The following is an 18,255-nucleotide window of genomic DNA, read 5'->3' on the forward strand; positions in this document are numbered from 1 at the left end:
GATCACAACCAGACTTTTGGGTGTTTGTGGGCTTAACTTTGTCACCTGCAGCTCACCTGCCTTCTGGGTCTTATCAGTAATTTTTTCCTTTCATACCCTTAGGTTCTGGATGGGAATGAGACGATGAATGCAGACCTTTCTCAAAGTCATAGATAAGTGTCAGGCATTTGCATACATCTAACAAATATGAGATGACCGAATACTGCCAATGATATGCAGCCAGTCCTAGTTGCTGGGTTTTGTTTGTTTGTTTGTTTTGGTATGTGTATATGTTTACAGTACTGGGGATTAAACCCAGGAGTATTCTAGCACCAAGCTACATCTTTTTAAAATTTTTGACAGGGTCTCACTAAGTACTGAGGCTGGCCTCAAAGTTGTGATCCTTCAGAGTAGCTTACTAATTTTATTTTATTTTATGTTTTTGTAGTGCTGGGGATGGAACCCAGGGTCTTATACCTGAACTCCACCTCCAGTCTGTTTGCTGGGTTGACTCCCTCCCCGTCACTGCCAGCTCTCATTTCCACAGCCTTCACAGTCTTCTCTTCAGCTGGCAGGACTACCCCGTGATGGGTGTGTTTCCAAGCTGTCCTTTCAGACCATGCCTATTTGGAAAGACACAGAGGAGCCTGGTCCACTGAAAGCCAGAGTAGGGGAGATGTTTCATCAGGGTCTGACTCATGGATCTAATGGGCGGGGGCAGTCTTCAATTGGACTGGAAGCTATGCCCTCACCTGCTTCCTCACCTGGAGCAAGCAGAACAGGGCACCTGGATGAGGGAGCCCTGACATCTGACCTGAACTGCAGATTATAAGCTGGCATATTTGCTGGCTGACCTTCCCTAGTTTTTAAAAAATTTTTAATTTTTTGGTACTGGAGATTGATTGAATCCAGGGATGCTTAACCACTGAACTATATCCTCAGCACTTTTTATTTTGAGGCAGGGTCTCACTAAGTTGCTTAGGGCCTCACTAAATTACTGAGGCTGGCTTTGAACTTACGATCCTCCTGCCTCAGCCTCCCAAGCAGCTGGGATTAAAGGTTATGCTCCACCATGCCTGGCAGTTCTTATCAACTTTGTAACTGCCTGGAGTCCCTGTTTGGCAAGAGCAAAAGGACTTAAAGGCATGACTGGGACCGCAGAGGAAGAGGAGTCACAGGGACCCTCCTTCCTCTCTTCTTCTCCAAGGCACCATTGGCAAGGGTCCCCCACTCCTACACAGCACCACTGTAGCAGCCTCCCCTTTCCAGGGACAATGCTCCCTCTGTGAGCATTTTATAAGGAATTTTTTCCTTTTGACTTCACTTTCCAAGCTTTCCTTTTTTATTCTCCTGTGTTCCCTTTTCCTGGTTTTAGCACTCTGGGGAACTTGGGGTGTAGCAGCAGCCCTCAAGGGCCCCCATAAGACCCTCAGCTTGGAGTCCTACCTTAAGCCTACAGCCACATCTATGGGGAGAGGACCATTCCCCTGGCCCCAGCAGTGCTTCAAATCACTGGACAAGAGGGGAGATGCTGGAACCACAGGTGCTGCTGGGTGAGGAGAGAGGAATAGTGCAGCACAGTGGGGTGCTGGCACATGGGAACCCAATTCTTGGAGTTTGGGGGAGATCCAGAGCAGGAGGGCAGAACCAGAAGCTCCATATGGGTTCAGAGACATCTGGGTGGGTATGTGTATAGGGGGAAAATGGTGAAGGGTTTCTGTCTAGAACCCCTAAACTGGAAGAGGGCAGCTCTCCTGTGATGCTATGATCTGCATTGCCCGAGGAGACCTGTGCTCCAGGTCTGTGGAGTCTCCAGTCGCAGGTCCGGCAGGGCAGGCCTCAGGGCGGGTCTTGTGGTCAGGAAAGCCTGGCAGGAAGTGAGTAGCAGACCCAGACCTGGCCCCCCTGCAGCTTGGGTTCTGTGTATGGGGAAGGGGTTGCCTTTGCCTTGTCTGGAGACAATTTAGCTGAGACCTTTCTAAAAATCCTCCCACCCTGGCATCTTGTAAGTTTGGGGACAGGAAAGGGGGGGGTATTAGCCTTCAGTGTCAGGGTGGGGTGTTCTGTTGGGGTGGTGCCATGGGTGGGGTTTAAAGGAAAGAAGTCAGAAATATTTGCTCCTAGCTAGACATAGCTTTTGTAAGTCTGTTCGGAGCCACAAACTCATGGGTGTGGCATCATAACACCCAATACCTCAACCATTGCCAAGTCTCTTACAGGGATGAGAAAGTGACGTGGCTTTCCCTACAATCCTCCCATGTCTTGGGCCTGCCACCCACCCATCCTTTCTGTACTTCTGGGGCTGTGGGAATGGGTGTGTGTGTGTGTGTGTATTTGTGTGTATGTATGTGAGAAAGAGAGAGAGAGAGAGAGAGAGAGCGAGAGATTGATTTACTGATTGATTGATTGTCCCCAGCATGGCAATCCCAGGTATTAGAACTGAGAATCATCCCCCTCCACACACACACGCACACACACACATGAACACTACACCAGCACTCCCAGGTAGTCTGAACATGTGTTTGGGTTCTCTGTACCTTTTTTTCTTGTCCCCAGGATTTTTGTCTAACAACTAGAAAGGCCAGACTGAGCAGATGTCCCCTGAGAATTCTAGTTTAGCCAGATGTGGGAATGGCGGAAGTTGGAGGACTGGGATACTGAGTATTTCTTGTTCTTTAGCCACAGGCAGTGTGAGCTAAGCCAGAACTTGGACACTAATTTCCTGGTCTTTAGTGCTAAGGGACAGACACTGGAGCTTTCCATTAGCTTCACCAGGGAAGCCAGGAAACTTGGGAAAGAAAGTACAGCACACAGGCCGGAGCAGTATGTTATGTAAAAGCTAAGTCTTCTATTAGACCAAAGGTACTAGGAGACAGGGTGAGAGGACAGAACTGGGGAGCTTTGGAAGTCCTGAGACCCCCTTTCCCACCCTAGACCACTCCTTTTGCCTTCCCCTCTCTGGCTGCCCTTTCCCCTGCCTTCTGCTTCTCAGTGAGTTAACAGTGGTAGTGTGGTCTAGAGAAAAAGAGTTGGTCCCAGCGGCTCAGGAAGCTGAGGCAGGAAGCTCATGAGTTCAAAGAGAGGCCCTAAGACCCTGTCTCTAAGATATAAAAAAGGGCTGGCGGTGTGGCTTAGTGGTTAAGCACCTCTAGGTTCAATCCCTGGTACCAAAAAAGAAAAGAAAGGAAAAAGAGCTGGGGAGTCAGGAGGCTAGGCTTGGCACTCAATCCTGCATCAGCCAGCTTCGTAGTCTTGGGGCAGGCTTTAAATCTCTGTGCCTCAGCTTCCAAGTGTGTCACCTGCGCCCGTCTCTGAGGTACCAGCTCTGACATTCTGACAACAGTGGGGGTAAAGTCTTATCTGTGGGTCAAATGGATGGACGAGGTGTATCCTTGGCTCTTCCCTTCTTCCGCATTCGCCTGTCTTTGTACTTTCTTCTTCCCCACCTCTATGTCCCTTTCCCCTCTCCCCTGCCTGGATCGCCTGATGACTCCATAGGAGTTATTTTTCCCCAGCAGTTGTACTTGAAGCTAGTACCTCTTCAGCCACCAGCCATAATAAATTCTGTCCTTCCTTTCCCCCCTACTCCCTCTCCTCTGGGGCATCACCCGCAGAGTTCCTGTATGAGCTGTCCTCTGGGACCATCTGACCCTCCAGGGCTGTTTCTACAATGGAGCTATTCTCTGCAGAATCTGCCAGGCACCAAGGGGCCCAGTGTCTGGCTGTCCCTGATTCTGTGCTGTTGGCTCTCTGTGCTCCACCAGCCCCTGGAGGGCACCCACCTCTGGCTCTGCTGGCACTGCCTGGAAAAACTGTGGGAGAGTTTGCACCCTCACCTGCTGTCTCGTCCTGTTCCCCAGGGATGGCAAGCGCAATGACCGATTCCCCATTCCTGGAGCTGTGGCAGTCCAAGACCATGTCCATCCGAGAGCGACTGGGCCTTGGGGACCAGCCCAATGACTCCTACTGCTACAACTCGGCCAAAAACAGCACAGTGCTCCAGGGAGTCACTTTCGGAGGCATCCCTACTGTCCTGCTCATAGACGTCAGCTGCTTCCTGGTGAGATCCCTCATGGACATGTCCCCTCTCAGTTCTGTGTTTAACTACTCCCCCCACAGCCTTCAGGGAGACTCAGATGAGGTATCAGACCTTCAAACCTGGGTTTGAATTCCAGTTTTCTGCTTACCATACCAGCTCTGTGACCTCGAGCATGTGACATAGCTTGTCTGGGCCTCAGGTTTCTCATCTGGAATAATTCCTCAGAGAATTTGGAGAAGACTGGATAAGGCCATCCACATAAAGAGCTCACAGAGCTGCTGTCTTCTTCTGACCCTGATTGTAGAGCCTTGAGCCCGTTGTGTTTTCATGGCCCTTGGGAAGGGCGAGTCTCGGGGATGAGAGATGGGAATGGAAGGTGTGAACTAGAGTAGAACAGGTGCAATTCCCAGTTCATAAAGGTCATCTGCTGTCCTCCCCTTCTGGGATTCCTGTGGCTTTAGAGGATGACAGAGTGATTCTCAGAGTCAACCTTCAGCACTAGGCCTTTCTTTTTTTTTTTTTTTTTTTTTTTTTGCAGGGCTGGGGATGGAACCCAGGGTCTTCCGTATGTTAAGTAAGCACTCTGCTGAACCAGGCCCCCAGCCCAGCTAGTTGACATTTATTTGGCTTATCATGGGATGACAGGGCTCTCCAGATGCCATCTCCTAACATCTACCAGAGCCCATCTGGGTGGATGGGGGCAGGTTGAGTGCACACCCTTGGACCACCTGGGTCTGGAGGCTGGGCTGAGTGAGGAAGCTGAGAGGGGAGTTAGGGTAGTCAGAGGGCATCAGTCCCTTGGGAAAGAGACCCTGAGGGGTGGGAGGTGAGGGTCCCAAACCCAAGTTTGCGGGTCCAAAATATGTCCACTGGAAGGAGAGAGGGAGTTCCTTGCTCTCTTTTTTGTTGTTGTTGTTGTTCCTAGGATCAGGGTCTACATTGTTGCACGAGGTTTGCTACCTTATTAGGTCTTTTGTGGGCTGATGTGGGAGCCAGCATGCTATACTACCAGATTGGCTTTTGTGAAAAAGGGCTCTCTAAGTAACAAGTAACCATTTCTTTTTATTTATTTTATTTAATTAATTAATTGATTTGGTACTGGGGATTGAACCCAGAACCACTATACCACTGAATCATATCCCAAGCCCTTTTTTATTTTTTATTTTGAGACAGGATCTCACCAATTTGTTTAGGGCCTCACTAAGTTGCTGAGATTGGCCTGGAACTTGTGATCTTCCTCCCTTGGCCTCTTTAGTCACTGGAATCATAGGCATGCACCACCACATCAGACCCAAGTAACCATTTCTTAGAGCTAAGAAATTTGTAGGTGGAAAGCTCCCACTAGCCTTGGTTGAGAGGCGATAGTTGGCAGTAGATTGAGAGCCTGTGGGAGTTATGGAAGCAGGTGGCCCTGGATCTTCAGGGTGGGAAATTTGCCCAAGATGAGGAGTCTGTAGACTGGGCATGGACCCCAAGCAGGCTGGATAGCTAGTTAGGAAGAGAGATATTCTACAGGAGTGTATTAGGGAGGGGGTAGATTTTATTGTTGTTTTAAGACAGGGTCTCACTATGTTGGCCAGGGTGACCTTGAACTCCTGAGTAGCTGGACTACAGGCATGTACCACCATGTCTGGCCTTACAGGGGTGAATTTGTTTGGTTCTGGGGATTGAATCAGGGCTTCACATATGCTAAGCACAGGCTCTACCACTGAGCTTTACCTCCAGTCCTCTGGGGGTGGATTTTTACTGCAGGAAGTTATAGGGCGAGTGGGGGACACAAAAGGGTCAGAGGGGCCTGGAAAACATGCATATTTGGGAGATGTCCATGCTACACATGCCAAGGGGGCAGCAGCTGCAGACAGAGGGCAGGTGCTTGCTGAGTGGCTTTCAAGTTATCCTACAGCATGACCCACTCGTCTTTGGAAGTATATCCCTAACTTCCTGATTCACCTTGAGAAAATTCCACAGGAACTCAGGGTTTCTGGAGTTCATTCAGGCCCTTTGGAAAGCCCACCTTTAAAGTTGGTCTGCGCTGAGGGTGCGTAGCTCAAAGGTAGAATGCTTGCCTCGCATGTTCAAGGCCCTGGGACCTTCCCTGGCACCACATACACATAAAATAAAAATAAGATAAACAAAACCCCAGTGTCTGATTAGCAATAGAGTGCTAATTGAGATGGCTCTCTTCACCTTCCTGAAAGTGAGGGAATCTGACTAGGGAGAGTCAGGACCTATCAAAGAACCTGCCAGATTATACATGTAGGGTATAAGGAGGTCTAGAATTCATAACTATCTAGAGTTGGCAAAAGTCAAGGGAGACCTTCAGTCCTCTCCTTATGTTGCTGTGGGACATATAGGCCTGCTGATTACCCCAGCTCACTGAGACTGAGCCCACCCAAAGCTCCAGGGCCTTATTGGGTTTCCCTCTGTGCATTTTCTGTGCCAGGGTCCACATAGATTGCCTTCAGGAGAACCAAACTCACTAGAAACCAGACCATCTCTGGCTCAGTCTGGGGTGGCTTTGCTGCTATGGTTTTGTAATTTTTTTTTTTTTTGTACTGGGAATTGAACCACCCAGGGGCACTTTACCACTGAGCTACATCCCTAATATTTTATTTTTTATTTTGAGACAGGGTCTCACTAAGTTGCTTAGGGCCTCATGAAGTTGCTGAGTTGACCTCAAACCTGCTATCCTCCTGCCTCAGCCTCCTGAGTTGCAAGGATTATAGGTGTGTACCACTGTGCCCAGCTAGTGGTTCTATGATTAAAATGAAATTCTACCCTTTTCCTCTCATTTTTTCTCTTACCCTGCAGAGAGATACTCTGTTTGCTTAATAAACTCCCTTATGTGAAAAAAAAAATGAAATTCTAAATTTGGGCAAGGTGGCACGTGCCTATAGCCCCAGCTACTCAAGAAGCTAAGGCAGAAAAATCATTTCAGCCAAAGAATAATCAGGGTCAGTCTGGGTGATATAGGGAGAGCCTGTCTCAAAAAATAAATAAATAAATAAATAAATAAATAAAGTGTAAAGTGAGGAAGGAAGTGGGTTCTGCTACAAGGCCAGATTTTGTTTTCTTGTTGGAGCCACTGAAGCAGGTCCTGGCTGAGATCAGAGCCTTGTGGCATTAATGTGATATTGAAGGCAAAGGTTAGGACTGGTGTTCTTGACTGGAAGGGCTCCAGGTTATGTTTGGCATCAGTGCTGACAGCCTTGGTAACCTGGGCACAGGTGAGAGGAGCTGATAAAGGAGGCAAGCAGAGCATTGGGCCACTGAGCTGTGTGACATTGGGTAGCTCCATGTCATCTTTGGGCCTAGATGATTTCCTTCTTACCTTGCTGAGTCTGGGAAGGTGGCTTTGCTCGTAAAGTCATCCATTATGCTTTTACATGGTGTCTTTTTTTACCCTTAGTGTTTAATATTGGTGTTTTCCATCATAAGAAGAAGATTCTGGGATTATGGTCGCATTGCTCTGGTGTCAGAAACAGACAGGTAAAAAAAGATACATCACCTAAAATGTGAGTGTGTGTGTACGTGTGTGTGTGTGTGTGTGTGTGTGTGTGTGTGTGTGTGTGAGAGAGAGAGACAGAGAGAGAGAGAGAGAGAGAGAGAGAGAGAGAGACAGCGCATAGCCCACCTGTGATGTTGATATTAGACCATGTTCATTGAGCATATCTGCCAGGCCTGTACAAGAAGCTGTGTTCTCTCTGCTCATCACCATAAACCCATGAGATCAGCCTTTGTTACAGAATAACTGTGTTCAGGAGAAAATCAAGGCCCAGATACCCACTCTTTCTTGGGGCTTCTAGCTGGGCCATGGCCATAGCCCTGTTGGCTTCTGGTTATGGAAGAAACACTGACACTTTTTTTTTTTTAAAGACAGTTATTCATCATCTTGATCAGACTATTACAATTGACAGCATTGGTACCAAAAAAAAGTCTGCATTAAAAACCCTTTGTTGGAATGCTTTATACCTTCTACAGAACAAAAACTAAAATAACCTGTTATATAATTAGTCACAAATACAGCCTTTGAGTTTTTTTGCCCATACATATGAGTATTGTCTAAACCATGTCTTCTTTGTAGCAGCTAGGCACTGCCACCACTGTGCTTGGCTGAGTTCACAAATCTATTGTAACTTGTAGCTTCCCTGTCACTTCTCTGGCTCCTCTCTCCTGCTAAGCTTTGTTTCCTGGCAGTATTAAAACATTCTGCCACTGCCACAGCTACTGCTGCTACTGGAACTGCCATAGCCACCTTGGAAACCCTGACACTGTTGAGCTTTTGCTGTCAGCTGAGTGAGATGCCTTTCTTTTGTACCTTGAATATTTTTAATGTGTCATCTTCATTATTAACTTGGGCCCTGGGCTGACTGAGGTGGATGAAGAAGGTTGGCAGGGCTGCCAGGGAACCTCCTGGCCCTCTTTCTGGGTCAGCACTGACTTTAGATGAGCCTGTTCAAAAACACAAGTTCCCCCCCATCAGACCTCAGACCCCTCCAGTCCCACTCTGGGCTCTGATGGCTCTGTTTATTTCACATGAGGGGTGACAATGAATTCTTGATCTGTACACCTGGATGTCCCGGCTCCAGCTGGCCATTGCATATCCCTGAATCTTGGGTGAAGTGTAGCAACAGGAAGTGAGTGGGAACTCAGGGACCTGCCAACCACCTGCTCAGAGCCTCTCTTGGTGTTTTCAGGCAGACCCTTCACTTTGCAGCCCCTCTTGACTTGTGGCCTTTTGGAGGGGGGAGGTGGTTCTCTGGACTGGAAAGAGGAGTCTCTGTAATGCACCTTTCTGACAAGATTATTTCTCCTCTGGCATTTGTGAAAGCAAGGTGGAGAACTTTTTAGGACATCCAATACCTTCCAGGCACATTCAGCCCTGCATGGGGCTGTGCTGTACAGTAGGAAAGAGTGCATGGGATCTGGAGACCCTGCCACTTCCCTGACTGTGTGAGCCTGGGCAAGTCCAGGCTAATCAGGGTCTCCTCTTGCTTTCTCTTCCCATGGTGTGAAGGTCAAATGAGACCATCTGTATAAATGCTTTGACAGTTAAGTTTTGTCATATTTTATGCTCTTAAAAGTTGGACAGTGGGCCAGGAGTGGGAGAAAAGCAAAAATTCACATACTGCTAACACCTCCAATTCACTATGAATGTGAGGTACTCAAAAGAAAGGATCTGATTTAAATGCATAATATAAAATAACAGTTCATATACCTAAAACACACATTTTGACATTTTCTCAGATCTGAAATTGAAATGTATCTTATCAATGATGATCACAGTTTAATTGGCAACATTGTTTCTTTTTTAGTGGTTCATAAAAAATTATGCAACTGACAACCAGTGGTATTTTAGATTTCATAAAATATATATAGTGTTTCATTTTTTTTGGGACCAAAGCTAATAACTCTCAATGGCTGTGAAAAATTCACTCTGAAAAATGAATCAAGGATACTGTCCATTCCCAGGTATGGTATGAAACTTTGTGTTGTATGAAATTAATAGCATGGGGTCAGGGCATCAATACACTTTTTTGGGGTATGGGGGTTACTGGGAATTGAACCCAGGGATGCTTTGCCACAGAACCACATCTCCGGTTCTTATTTTTTTTTATTTTGAGACAAGGTCTCACTCAGTTGCTTAGGGCCTTGCTAAGTTGCTGAGGCTGGCCTTGAATTTGTAATCCTCCTGCCTCAGCCTCCCAAATTGCTGGCATCACAGGTGTGCACCACTGCACCCAGCTTCTTACCCCTTTTTATTTTGAAACAGGATCTAGCTAAGTTGCCCAAACTAATCTTGAACTTGTGATCCTTCTGCCTCAACCTCTAAAGTCACTGGGATTATAGGTGTGCACCACTGTGCCTGGCTCTATTCTTGTTCCTCCTCCTCCTTTTCCTTCTCCTCCTCTTCCTCTTGCACTTTCTTTTCTTCCTCCTCCTTCCCATACAGGGCCCCAAAAGATCTTGCATTCCTCCCTTTCGTTATTACCTCCCTGGGTAAAGTGCACAGTCTGCTGCCTTCTGTGGATATAAGTGTCTGTTTCTCAGTTTTCCCTCTCCAGAGTTGAACCCTGATTTCCTGTCACTCTTGGTCACCATGGCAGGACAAAGGACAGTATTTATTCCAGATTTTATTTGATGCTTTAGGAGGTATCTTATAAACAGGCAACACTTGGAAGTCACTTTAGGTGGACCAGTGCTGAGCTTGGAGGTTGGAGCACACAGGGATGGTCTGTTGGTGCCTTGACCCCATGTTATTAATTTCACCTAACGAAGTTTTTACTGTACCTGGGAATTGACTACATTGAGGGATGGTAGCTTTGGTCCTGAGCTTTAAGATTGGGCAGCAAAATAATGGATATAATTTTTTTCTTTTTTACTTTTTAGTTTTTAGAATTATCTGTTTCTTTCTTCCTTTTGTGTTTCTAGTGAGTCCAGATTCCAGAGATTGTCATCGACTTCCTCTTCAGGGCAACATGACTTTGAAAATGAGCTGGTTGGTATCCAAGGGACAGTTGGAGTGTGGCTGGGGGTGGGGATCAGCAGTAATGGTGGGTGGGGTGGGGGCAGTTGTAATCCTGGCTCAGTGGCTAACTTAGTACTGTGGTTCCCGAGTGGTGGATCCTAGAGAAAACTCTTCTCTACATCAACAAAGGCATCTGAATTTAGAAGTACCACAGGGAAGATGGCAGCTGGACGGAGACCTAGCATCGTGAGACTTGATCAACTCTCAGGCAGAAAGGGCTATGGAATCCCCTGGGGTTTCAGCACTTGTCTGTCTGTCCATCTGTCTGTCTGTCTGTCTCTCTCTCTCTCTCTCTCTCTCTTTTTTCTTTTTTGTATTGGAGATTGAACCCAGGGGCACTTAACCACTAAACCACATCCCCAACCCTTTTTTCTATTTTATTTAGAGATAGGGTCTTGCTGAGTTGCTTAGGGCTTTGCTAAATTGCTGAGGCTGGCTTTGAACTTGAGATCCTCCTGCCTCAGCCACCTAAGCCACTAGGATTACAGGTGTGTACCATCGCACCCTGCCCAGCACTTGTCTCTTATACTTATGACTTAGTATGACAGTTAATTATTGACTTATCTGCTACATTGTGAGCCAGATGTGGGTAGGAACCCTGCCTTATCTGTCCCTGTTCCTCAGCACCAGGTACCTAGGAGTTGCTTAGTCATTGTTGAATAAATGGTGAACAAATATTTGTCTTTTCCAGCTGGATAACAGTCCAGCTTTAGGGGATGTTAAGTTTAAAAGATGTGAAGGACAGTAAAACCTAATACACACCCCTTTCCCTCTAAATCCCCACTCCAGGGGATTGTCCAATTTATTAGGCTTGTTTCCTCTCATTGTCCCACTCATTTGGTCACTTTGAAACAGTCAAATGGAAACTCATCACTTTCTCTGCATCTGCCCTGAACTTTCTTTCTTCTTCTTCTTTTTTTTTTTTTAGACAAGGTCTCACTTATGTTTTCCAGGCCAACCTCAAACTTTCCATCCTCCTGCCTCAGCCTCTTGCGTAGCTGGGGTTACGGGAGTGCATTACCATGCCTGGCATTATTGCTCTTTTTTTTTTTTTCTTCATGGTACCAGGGATTCAACCCAGGATGCTTAACCACTAAGCCACATCCCTAGCCCTTTTTTAAATTTTATTTAGAGACGGTCTCACTGAGTTGTTAAGTACCTCGCTAATCCACTGAGTCTGGCTTTAAACTTGAGATCCTCCTGCCTCAACTTCTTGAGTTGCTGAGATTACAGATGTGCACCACTGCCTGCAGCTGCATGATTGCTCTTGATTCATGTTTTGCGATGTGACCCTGGAGCTTGTGTGGTAACATAATTGTCAAAATTTGATAGACTTTAGCAAGAACTCCAAGTGAGGAACATCTTGCAAAGAACATCATCTCAAGGATAATGATTACATGTACCCTCCACAAAGACACAGATGTTGGATGCCAATCCCTATTCTCTCTGTTTCCAGGGATGCTGCCCCTGGCTGACTGCGATCTTCCGCCTGCAGTGAGTACACTAGAGGGCAGCTGCTGGGGGTAGGTTGCTTTGTTTGGGCTGCTTTGTTCAGGTGTTTGATCAATCAGGAAGAAAAAGCCAAGATGCTTGATCCTGAAACATGATCTTTTAGATACTTTTCAGTTCAGGTCCAAAGCAATATGTGGGGACTAAGAATAAAGGTAGCCCTGGCAGCTTCTGAATCAGGGGCATAGGAAGGAAGGAGGCCTCTAGGACTGAAGACTTGATGCGGGAGGGTACATAGTCCTGCTGGAACTCCGGGCTTCCCAAACTGCAGCTGGACCTCAAAGGTTCTTAAAGTAGCAATAAACTTTTTTTTTTTTTTTCCCAGAATAATTCATGGAATTTTAAAATATTCTAAATAAGCCACTTCTCCTGCTGCAGGCCAGAGTTCATTGGCATCATGTGGCTCTGCCTCCTGCCAGTTTCCCTGGGAACAGTTCCCACCAAAGTCAACAAGTTATATCTCTCACATGTTAGTTCATTGAATTGGGCCAGGCCTGTGTTGTATGAGGCCCAGAGAGAGGAACTTACTCAATGTCCCATAGCCACCATATTTCATCAATTCTACGATGTCCTTTTCTTTCATATTGCTACACAGGCTACCTTTTTTTGTTCCTTAAGCAGGAATTATTCTGCGTAATATTTAACACTGGCTAGATGTGGGTAAAAGCTCTATTAGGCAAGTGTACATATTTTTGAATGAGTGAAAAGTGGAGAAATAAAATACATTTGGCTCATTTGGTTAGAAGTTTTCTGTTTTTCAAAACCTGGAGCCCATGAAGAGAATTCGAAAAGAGGTACTTAGCAATTAAGAACCAGCTTGTCACCTCTCATGGTGAAAGGAGATGGGAGACAGGGGCTGGAGAAGTCTTTGCTCTGCCACTTGCTGCTCTGAGCCATTGAGTATAAGAAGGCATCATGAGAAGGATACATTGTTTTGCATACATAACACTAAAAATAAGAAAATGCTGCCGCTTAAACTACCGTCAACTATTAACTGTAGGGCACACCCCATCTCAGGGATGTTAAAATACAGAGGAGGAGTGGCTTACTTAGAAGTGAAAGCATGTAGTCATTTGCCAAGCTTTGTCCTGGAGATGGAGAGGAAGCAGAAGTCACATTCATAAGCATATTTCTAAGCATCACTTGGTGCTGGGTGCAGCATTTGGTACTTGGTGCTCACTGCCTCTTTGAGTCCTGCTAGACTGATAGAACAAGTAGTGGACTGTTTTCTCTTCTGGGCAGAGGCCCAGGTAGGCCACAGGATCTGCTCCCAGACAGAGGTGGCTGAACTAGGTTTCTGACATCAGAGCCCACACTAACACCTTTCAAACTGGTTCTTTTATGCTGCACTTGTTTCTCTGATCTCTTCTAGTGCAGTGCTTTCCAGGTCTTCTGGAAGCGAGGGTCTTGGGATCCCTTCCTGTCAGGAGAGTGAGAAAGAGGGGAGCACCTGCCCCTTCTCCCTTTGTAGCAAGGAAGTCTGACCGTCTGAGCCTAGAATTTTCCCGTTTCTCAATTGACCCAAAGCTTCCTAGTGTGGCAGTTCAGAGGATGGAAAATGGTGGAGCAGATTACCTCCCCATCTCTGGGGCCATGGCAGGGACAAAGGGAGGTGGCTGGTGCAGTTGGATGAACATTGGCTCACCTTGCTCTCCCAACTCACATTCAGGGGAGACAGGAGAAAGGGAGGGGCCAGGGTCTGGGCACACTCCAAATCCAAATGTGACCTCCAACAGCAGAAGGGACTATGTATCTACACACCTCACCACATGCATAACATGGACACAGATGTTTCTGGCAATATGAAGTGGGGTTGTAGGGTTACCTTTGCCCCAGGAAAGAGGATGGGCCCTGAAAATCATGTCTTAGCTCTGCTGTTACAAGCTGTGTGGTCCTGAAAACTGTAATTTTCTGTACCTTTGTATTCACACATATTAAAATATATAAAAGGAGGGAAAATAGGAAACTATTTCATAGAATTGTTGTGAGGAGACAGTCCATGCCAAGGCCCAGCTGTTATCACTACTTATTAAGATTCCGTGTGTGTCTTGGCCAGCGATGACCAGATCCTGGAATGGTGTGGGGAGGATGCCATCCACTACCTGTCTTTCCAGAGGCACATCATCTTCCTGTTGGTGGTGGTCAGCTTCTTGTCCCTGTGCGTCATCCTGCCCGTCAACCTCTCAGGAGACTTGCTAGGTAACACCCCTTCTCATTCTTGTCTGTGTTGAGATGGTGCAGAGCAGTGGCCTTGGGGAAAGGGCTCATTGTGATAGACCAGGCCAAGGAGTTAGGCCTCAATTCAGATGTGAGACAGTCTTGGAGTGACTTTTGGAAATTTCCATTTGAGTAAAGATCTAGAGGAGAATCTGCTCCAAACCTGAGTTAAAAGCAGAGACCCCTAATATCAGCTTCTGGTTCTATCTAAACAGAAGGGAAAAAAGACCCAAAGGTTTACAGAATCAGATCAGGAATTTCAGAAAGTGTTTTATACTTCCTGCCCTCACCCAAATCGGGAGGTCACAGGTGAAGATCTGGAAGATGCTTAGTCGAGATCAGTGTGGAGTCACATCTCCCCAGTTTCTGAGATGCCATCACAAATCCACCTATAACACCAGTGATTCCCAGTCTCAGTTTTGGTGAGAGCTTAGGATGTTTCAAGTTTTCTCAAAGTATTTCTGTTTTTGTGAATTTCAAAGCAAGATGAATTCAAATTCCAACTTTAGCCCGGTATGGTGGCACATGCCTGTAATCCCAGGCTCAGGAGGCTGAGGCAGGAGAAGTGTGAGTTCAAAGCCAGTCTCAGCAACTCAGCAAGGTCCTAAGCAATTCAGTGAGACCCTGTCCCTAATTAAAATATTAAAAAGGGCTGGGGATGTGGCTCAGTGATTAAGCACCCCTGGGTTCAATCCTCCGTACCCCCCACAAAAAAATATTTCCAACTTTACCCGCATGTTAGGTTGAGACGTTGTCAGGGAGCATTCTGGAGTCAAGCAGAGGCCTTAGTTGATGTGGTTCTGAAAAGACTGGATGGACATCACTCTAGGACTGGCCCAGGTGTCCTGTGCTCTATATCCCAGAGCTTCCTAAACCAAGACTGGTTATGCCCTTCCTGCTTTTCCATTGTGAACCTGGAACTAATTATTTGTGGAACTAATTATCTGTGCTTCTCCACAGACAAAGATCCTTATAGTTTTGGAAGGACAACAATAGCAAACCTGCAGACTGGGTAAGTATGGGACACGTGGATGTGGGGGTGCTAATAGGTGAAACGGAGGGGGAGACAGATTCAGGAGCCAGGGTAGGCTGGAGGGAGTCGAGAGCAGCAGGCTATGTCTGGAAGTCTCTTGAAGCCGTTGTGTTGCTGGGCTGGGGGTGTGAACATGACACAGGCAGCCTCTGTTTGCAGTTTGGTCCTGTGGATCTAGAGTTCATTTTTTTGGATGGGGACAGGGACCTCTCTGAAGTATTTGCTGAGGGCTGAGGGGCATTGGCCATATGGCCTCTGTTGGATGCTCTTTTGTGATGAAACCATTGATCTTTGGCATGGTGCTTACTGAGGGTCAGCCGGCCCCAGCCTGTGCCCCCTACCCAGCAGCCTGGGAATCCAACCCTGATGTCAGGTGGTGTCCCCCCTTAGCAATGACCTCCTTTGGCTGCACACCATCTTTGCCGTCATTTACCTCATCCTCACCGTGGGCTTCATGCGGCACCACACCCAGTCCATCAAGTACAAAGAAGAGAACCTGGTGAGTGAGGCAGGGGTCTGGGATGTGTGTGAGGAGGGGTGCGGTGGGAGCGCGAGGGGAACAGCCTCCCAGGTTTGAGCCACAGGACCATGACAGCAGTGAGACCAGAGAGCCTCTAGAATCTAGCCTGCATATTTGTGCTCTCACTTGGCATTATCTTTTTTTGGTTGTTGTTTTACTTTCCTGGTGGATTGTTTTAAGATTCGGATATTTTGCCCCAAATCATTTTTTTTTTTTTTTTTTTTTTGTGGTGGTGGGGATTGAACCCAGGGCCTTGTGCATGTGAAGCAAGCACTCTACCAACTGAGCCATATCCCCAGCACCCCCCTTTTTTTAGACAGGCAAAGCATAGATTTATTGAAAATGAGAGTGAGAGTAACACTTGGTAAAGTAGAGGAGAGTGGGCTGAGAGAGTCGATGGCTGGTATGTTTGTCTTACGTGCTGAGCTGTGTGGCGTTCCCCTCCCAGCATGGACCTGATTGAATTCCCTGCTCCAAGTTCCTCTTGCCAACTTATTCTTTGATCTGTGGGGTTTGGATTTGTAGTTACTGATGTCAAGTAAAGAAGTTTAGATTGAGGCTGTGGGGGGATAGTGCTTAGTGGTGTAGTGCTTGGCTAGTATGTACAAGGCCCTGGTTCAATTTCAAAAAACAAACAGACAACAGCAAAAACAGAAAAAAGAAAAGTTTAGGTTGAGGGCAGTCCTCCTTTCTGTGACTTGGTCCCAGGCTTGGGTCCTCCTTTGTACTCTGTGTGACCCCATTTGAATCACAGTCTTCTTTGGGTTCTTTCTCAGTCTCCTGTCCTGCAAAGGAGACTCATAGAGTTGCTTTGGAAATGGATTCCTCTGTAGCCTGGAAGAGGATGCTGTATAAATAACATGCTCTAGGGTTTGCCAAGGCCATGTGTAGAGAAAACCTGAGTACCTAATTTTCCATGGTTTTCTTTCAGGAGGCTTAAATGGGGTAAAAACTTGGGCCCACCCCAAAACTGGCTTGCCTCAGTGACTTTTCTTCCTGTCATATTTTTTCTGTCAGGTGAGAAGGACCTTATTCATCACAGGACTCTCCAGAGATGCCAAAAAAGAGACAGTGGAGAGCCACTTCAGGTAAGCAGGCCTGAGGGACACCGAAGGGGAGCTGAGTCCCTCTAGGTGACAGCATAGGATGATGAGAAGTTGCCAGGGAGCATTCCGAAGTTACACAGAGAGGCCTTGGTGGTTGTAGCTCTGAAAAGACTGGACGGACATCACTCATGGACTGATGTCTGTGACTTCAGGTGTCTTGTGCTCTGTATCCCAGAGCTTCCTGAACCAAGGCTGGAAAGCTCTGGGATGGTCCCAGAGGATAGTCCCAGCACAGTCCCCCAAGGCTGGTACCTTAGGTGAGCACCTTATGTCTTCCACTTGGGTATGCAGGTGAGATTCGAGAAGGACTGGCACTGCCACAGGAGAGGTGAATGGCTGTGTGCTGGCTCTGTTGGTGCCATGTAAGAGATGGGATGAGGGGTGGCTCATCCTCTGCAAGCAACCATGGCTGCCCATATGACCACAGTGTCCAGAGTGTGGACCAGGGTACAGGAGCAAAAAGACATCTCCAGAGTTTAGGGGAAACAAAATGGTTCACCTTGGGGTCTGAGTGTCTACGTTGCTAAGTAAGAGGTACATATGCTGAGCTTTTCTGCCAACCACAAACTAGAGTACTCAGGTACCTGCATTTGTTGGCTTACCACCCACTCAGAAGGTGTCTGTTGCTGGAACACTCTCCCCAGGCCTGGCTTTCCATGCAGAACTTCCTTTCCAGCAGACCTTGCTGAGCCTCTGCACCAAAAATTGGAGGCAGGAGGGTGCCTATTATGGCAGGAAAGCAGGGAAAAGCCCCGGGGCCGCGTCAGCAAGTGGGTGTGGTGGAACAACAGGCTCCTAAGGCCGGTGGCTAGAGGACTGGAAGGTCAGCTCCATTGCTGAGGTCTTATTCTCTCTCCTTTCCTTATCAATTCAGCAGTCACTAATTCATAGTATGCATTGGGTGTGGGCTACACTTTAACTTTGTGCTTTTTATGAAGAAAGCACTTGCTAAGCAAATTATTAGTATAAACAGAATTGCAAAAGGAATATTTAAAATTTATTGAATGAATATTTAATGATTATTCAGAAACTGCAAGTATTATAGAAATAATCACCTTATATAAAGTCTCAGTACCACAATCATTTTTTTCTATTCCTTGAAACAATTCCCCAAAATTGCCTTCGAGGCAGCATTTGGAAATGCTAGTCTCACTTCCCGTACGTACATGCTGAAAGAGAAAAGTCGTCCCCTCATTTCCATGCAAACACTGTGTGACTCACGCTTTTTCCTATTTTAGGAAGCCTTCTGGGTAAAACACTGTTGCAATCCTTGGGGACTCATGTGTGATTTTCCCTTGGAGCAGGAATACTTAAATTGGGCAT

The 18,255-nt window shown here is 46.8% G+C and overlaps 1 protein-coding gene across 2 annotated transcripts in view; it reads left to right on the plus strand.

The window, feature by feature from the left end:
* Positions 1-3,841: 3,841 nt before the first annotated feature.
* TMEM63A (transmembrane protein 63A) overlaps positions 3,842-18,255 on the plus strand; it is a gene marked incomplete at its 5' end in the record, with an annotated part of 30,725 nt that continues 16,311 nt past the window's right edge. The window contains 8 exons of one of the 2 annotated variants that reach the window (XM_079106654.1): positions 3,842-4,039; positions 7,428-7,507; positions 10,451-10,517; positions 12,004-12,041; positions 14,113-14,255; positions 15,234-15,285; positions 15,697-15,805; positions 16,844-16,914. In XM_079106654.1, coding sequence (XP_078962780.1) covers positions 3,842-4,039; positions 7,428-7,507; positions 10,451-10,517; positions 12,004-12,041; positions 14,113-14,255; positions 15,234-15,285; positions 15,697-15,805; positions 16,844-16,914 — 758 coding nt within the window. Of the gene's footprint in view, positions 4,040-7,427; positions 7,508-10,450; positions 10,518-12,003; positions 12,042-14,112; positions 14,256-15,233; positions 15,286-15,696; positions 15,806-16,843; positions 16,915-18,255 lie in introns of those variants that run through there. The other variant, XM_079106655.1, reaches the window with a different exon arrangement.

This window comes from Sciurus vulgaris, assembly GCF_902686455.1.
Source record: "Sciurus vulgaris genome assembly, chromosome: 12".
Lineage (NCBI taxonomy): Eukaryota > Metazoa > Chordata > Mammalia > Rodentia > Sciuridae > Sciurus > Sciurus vulgaris.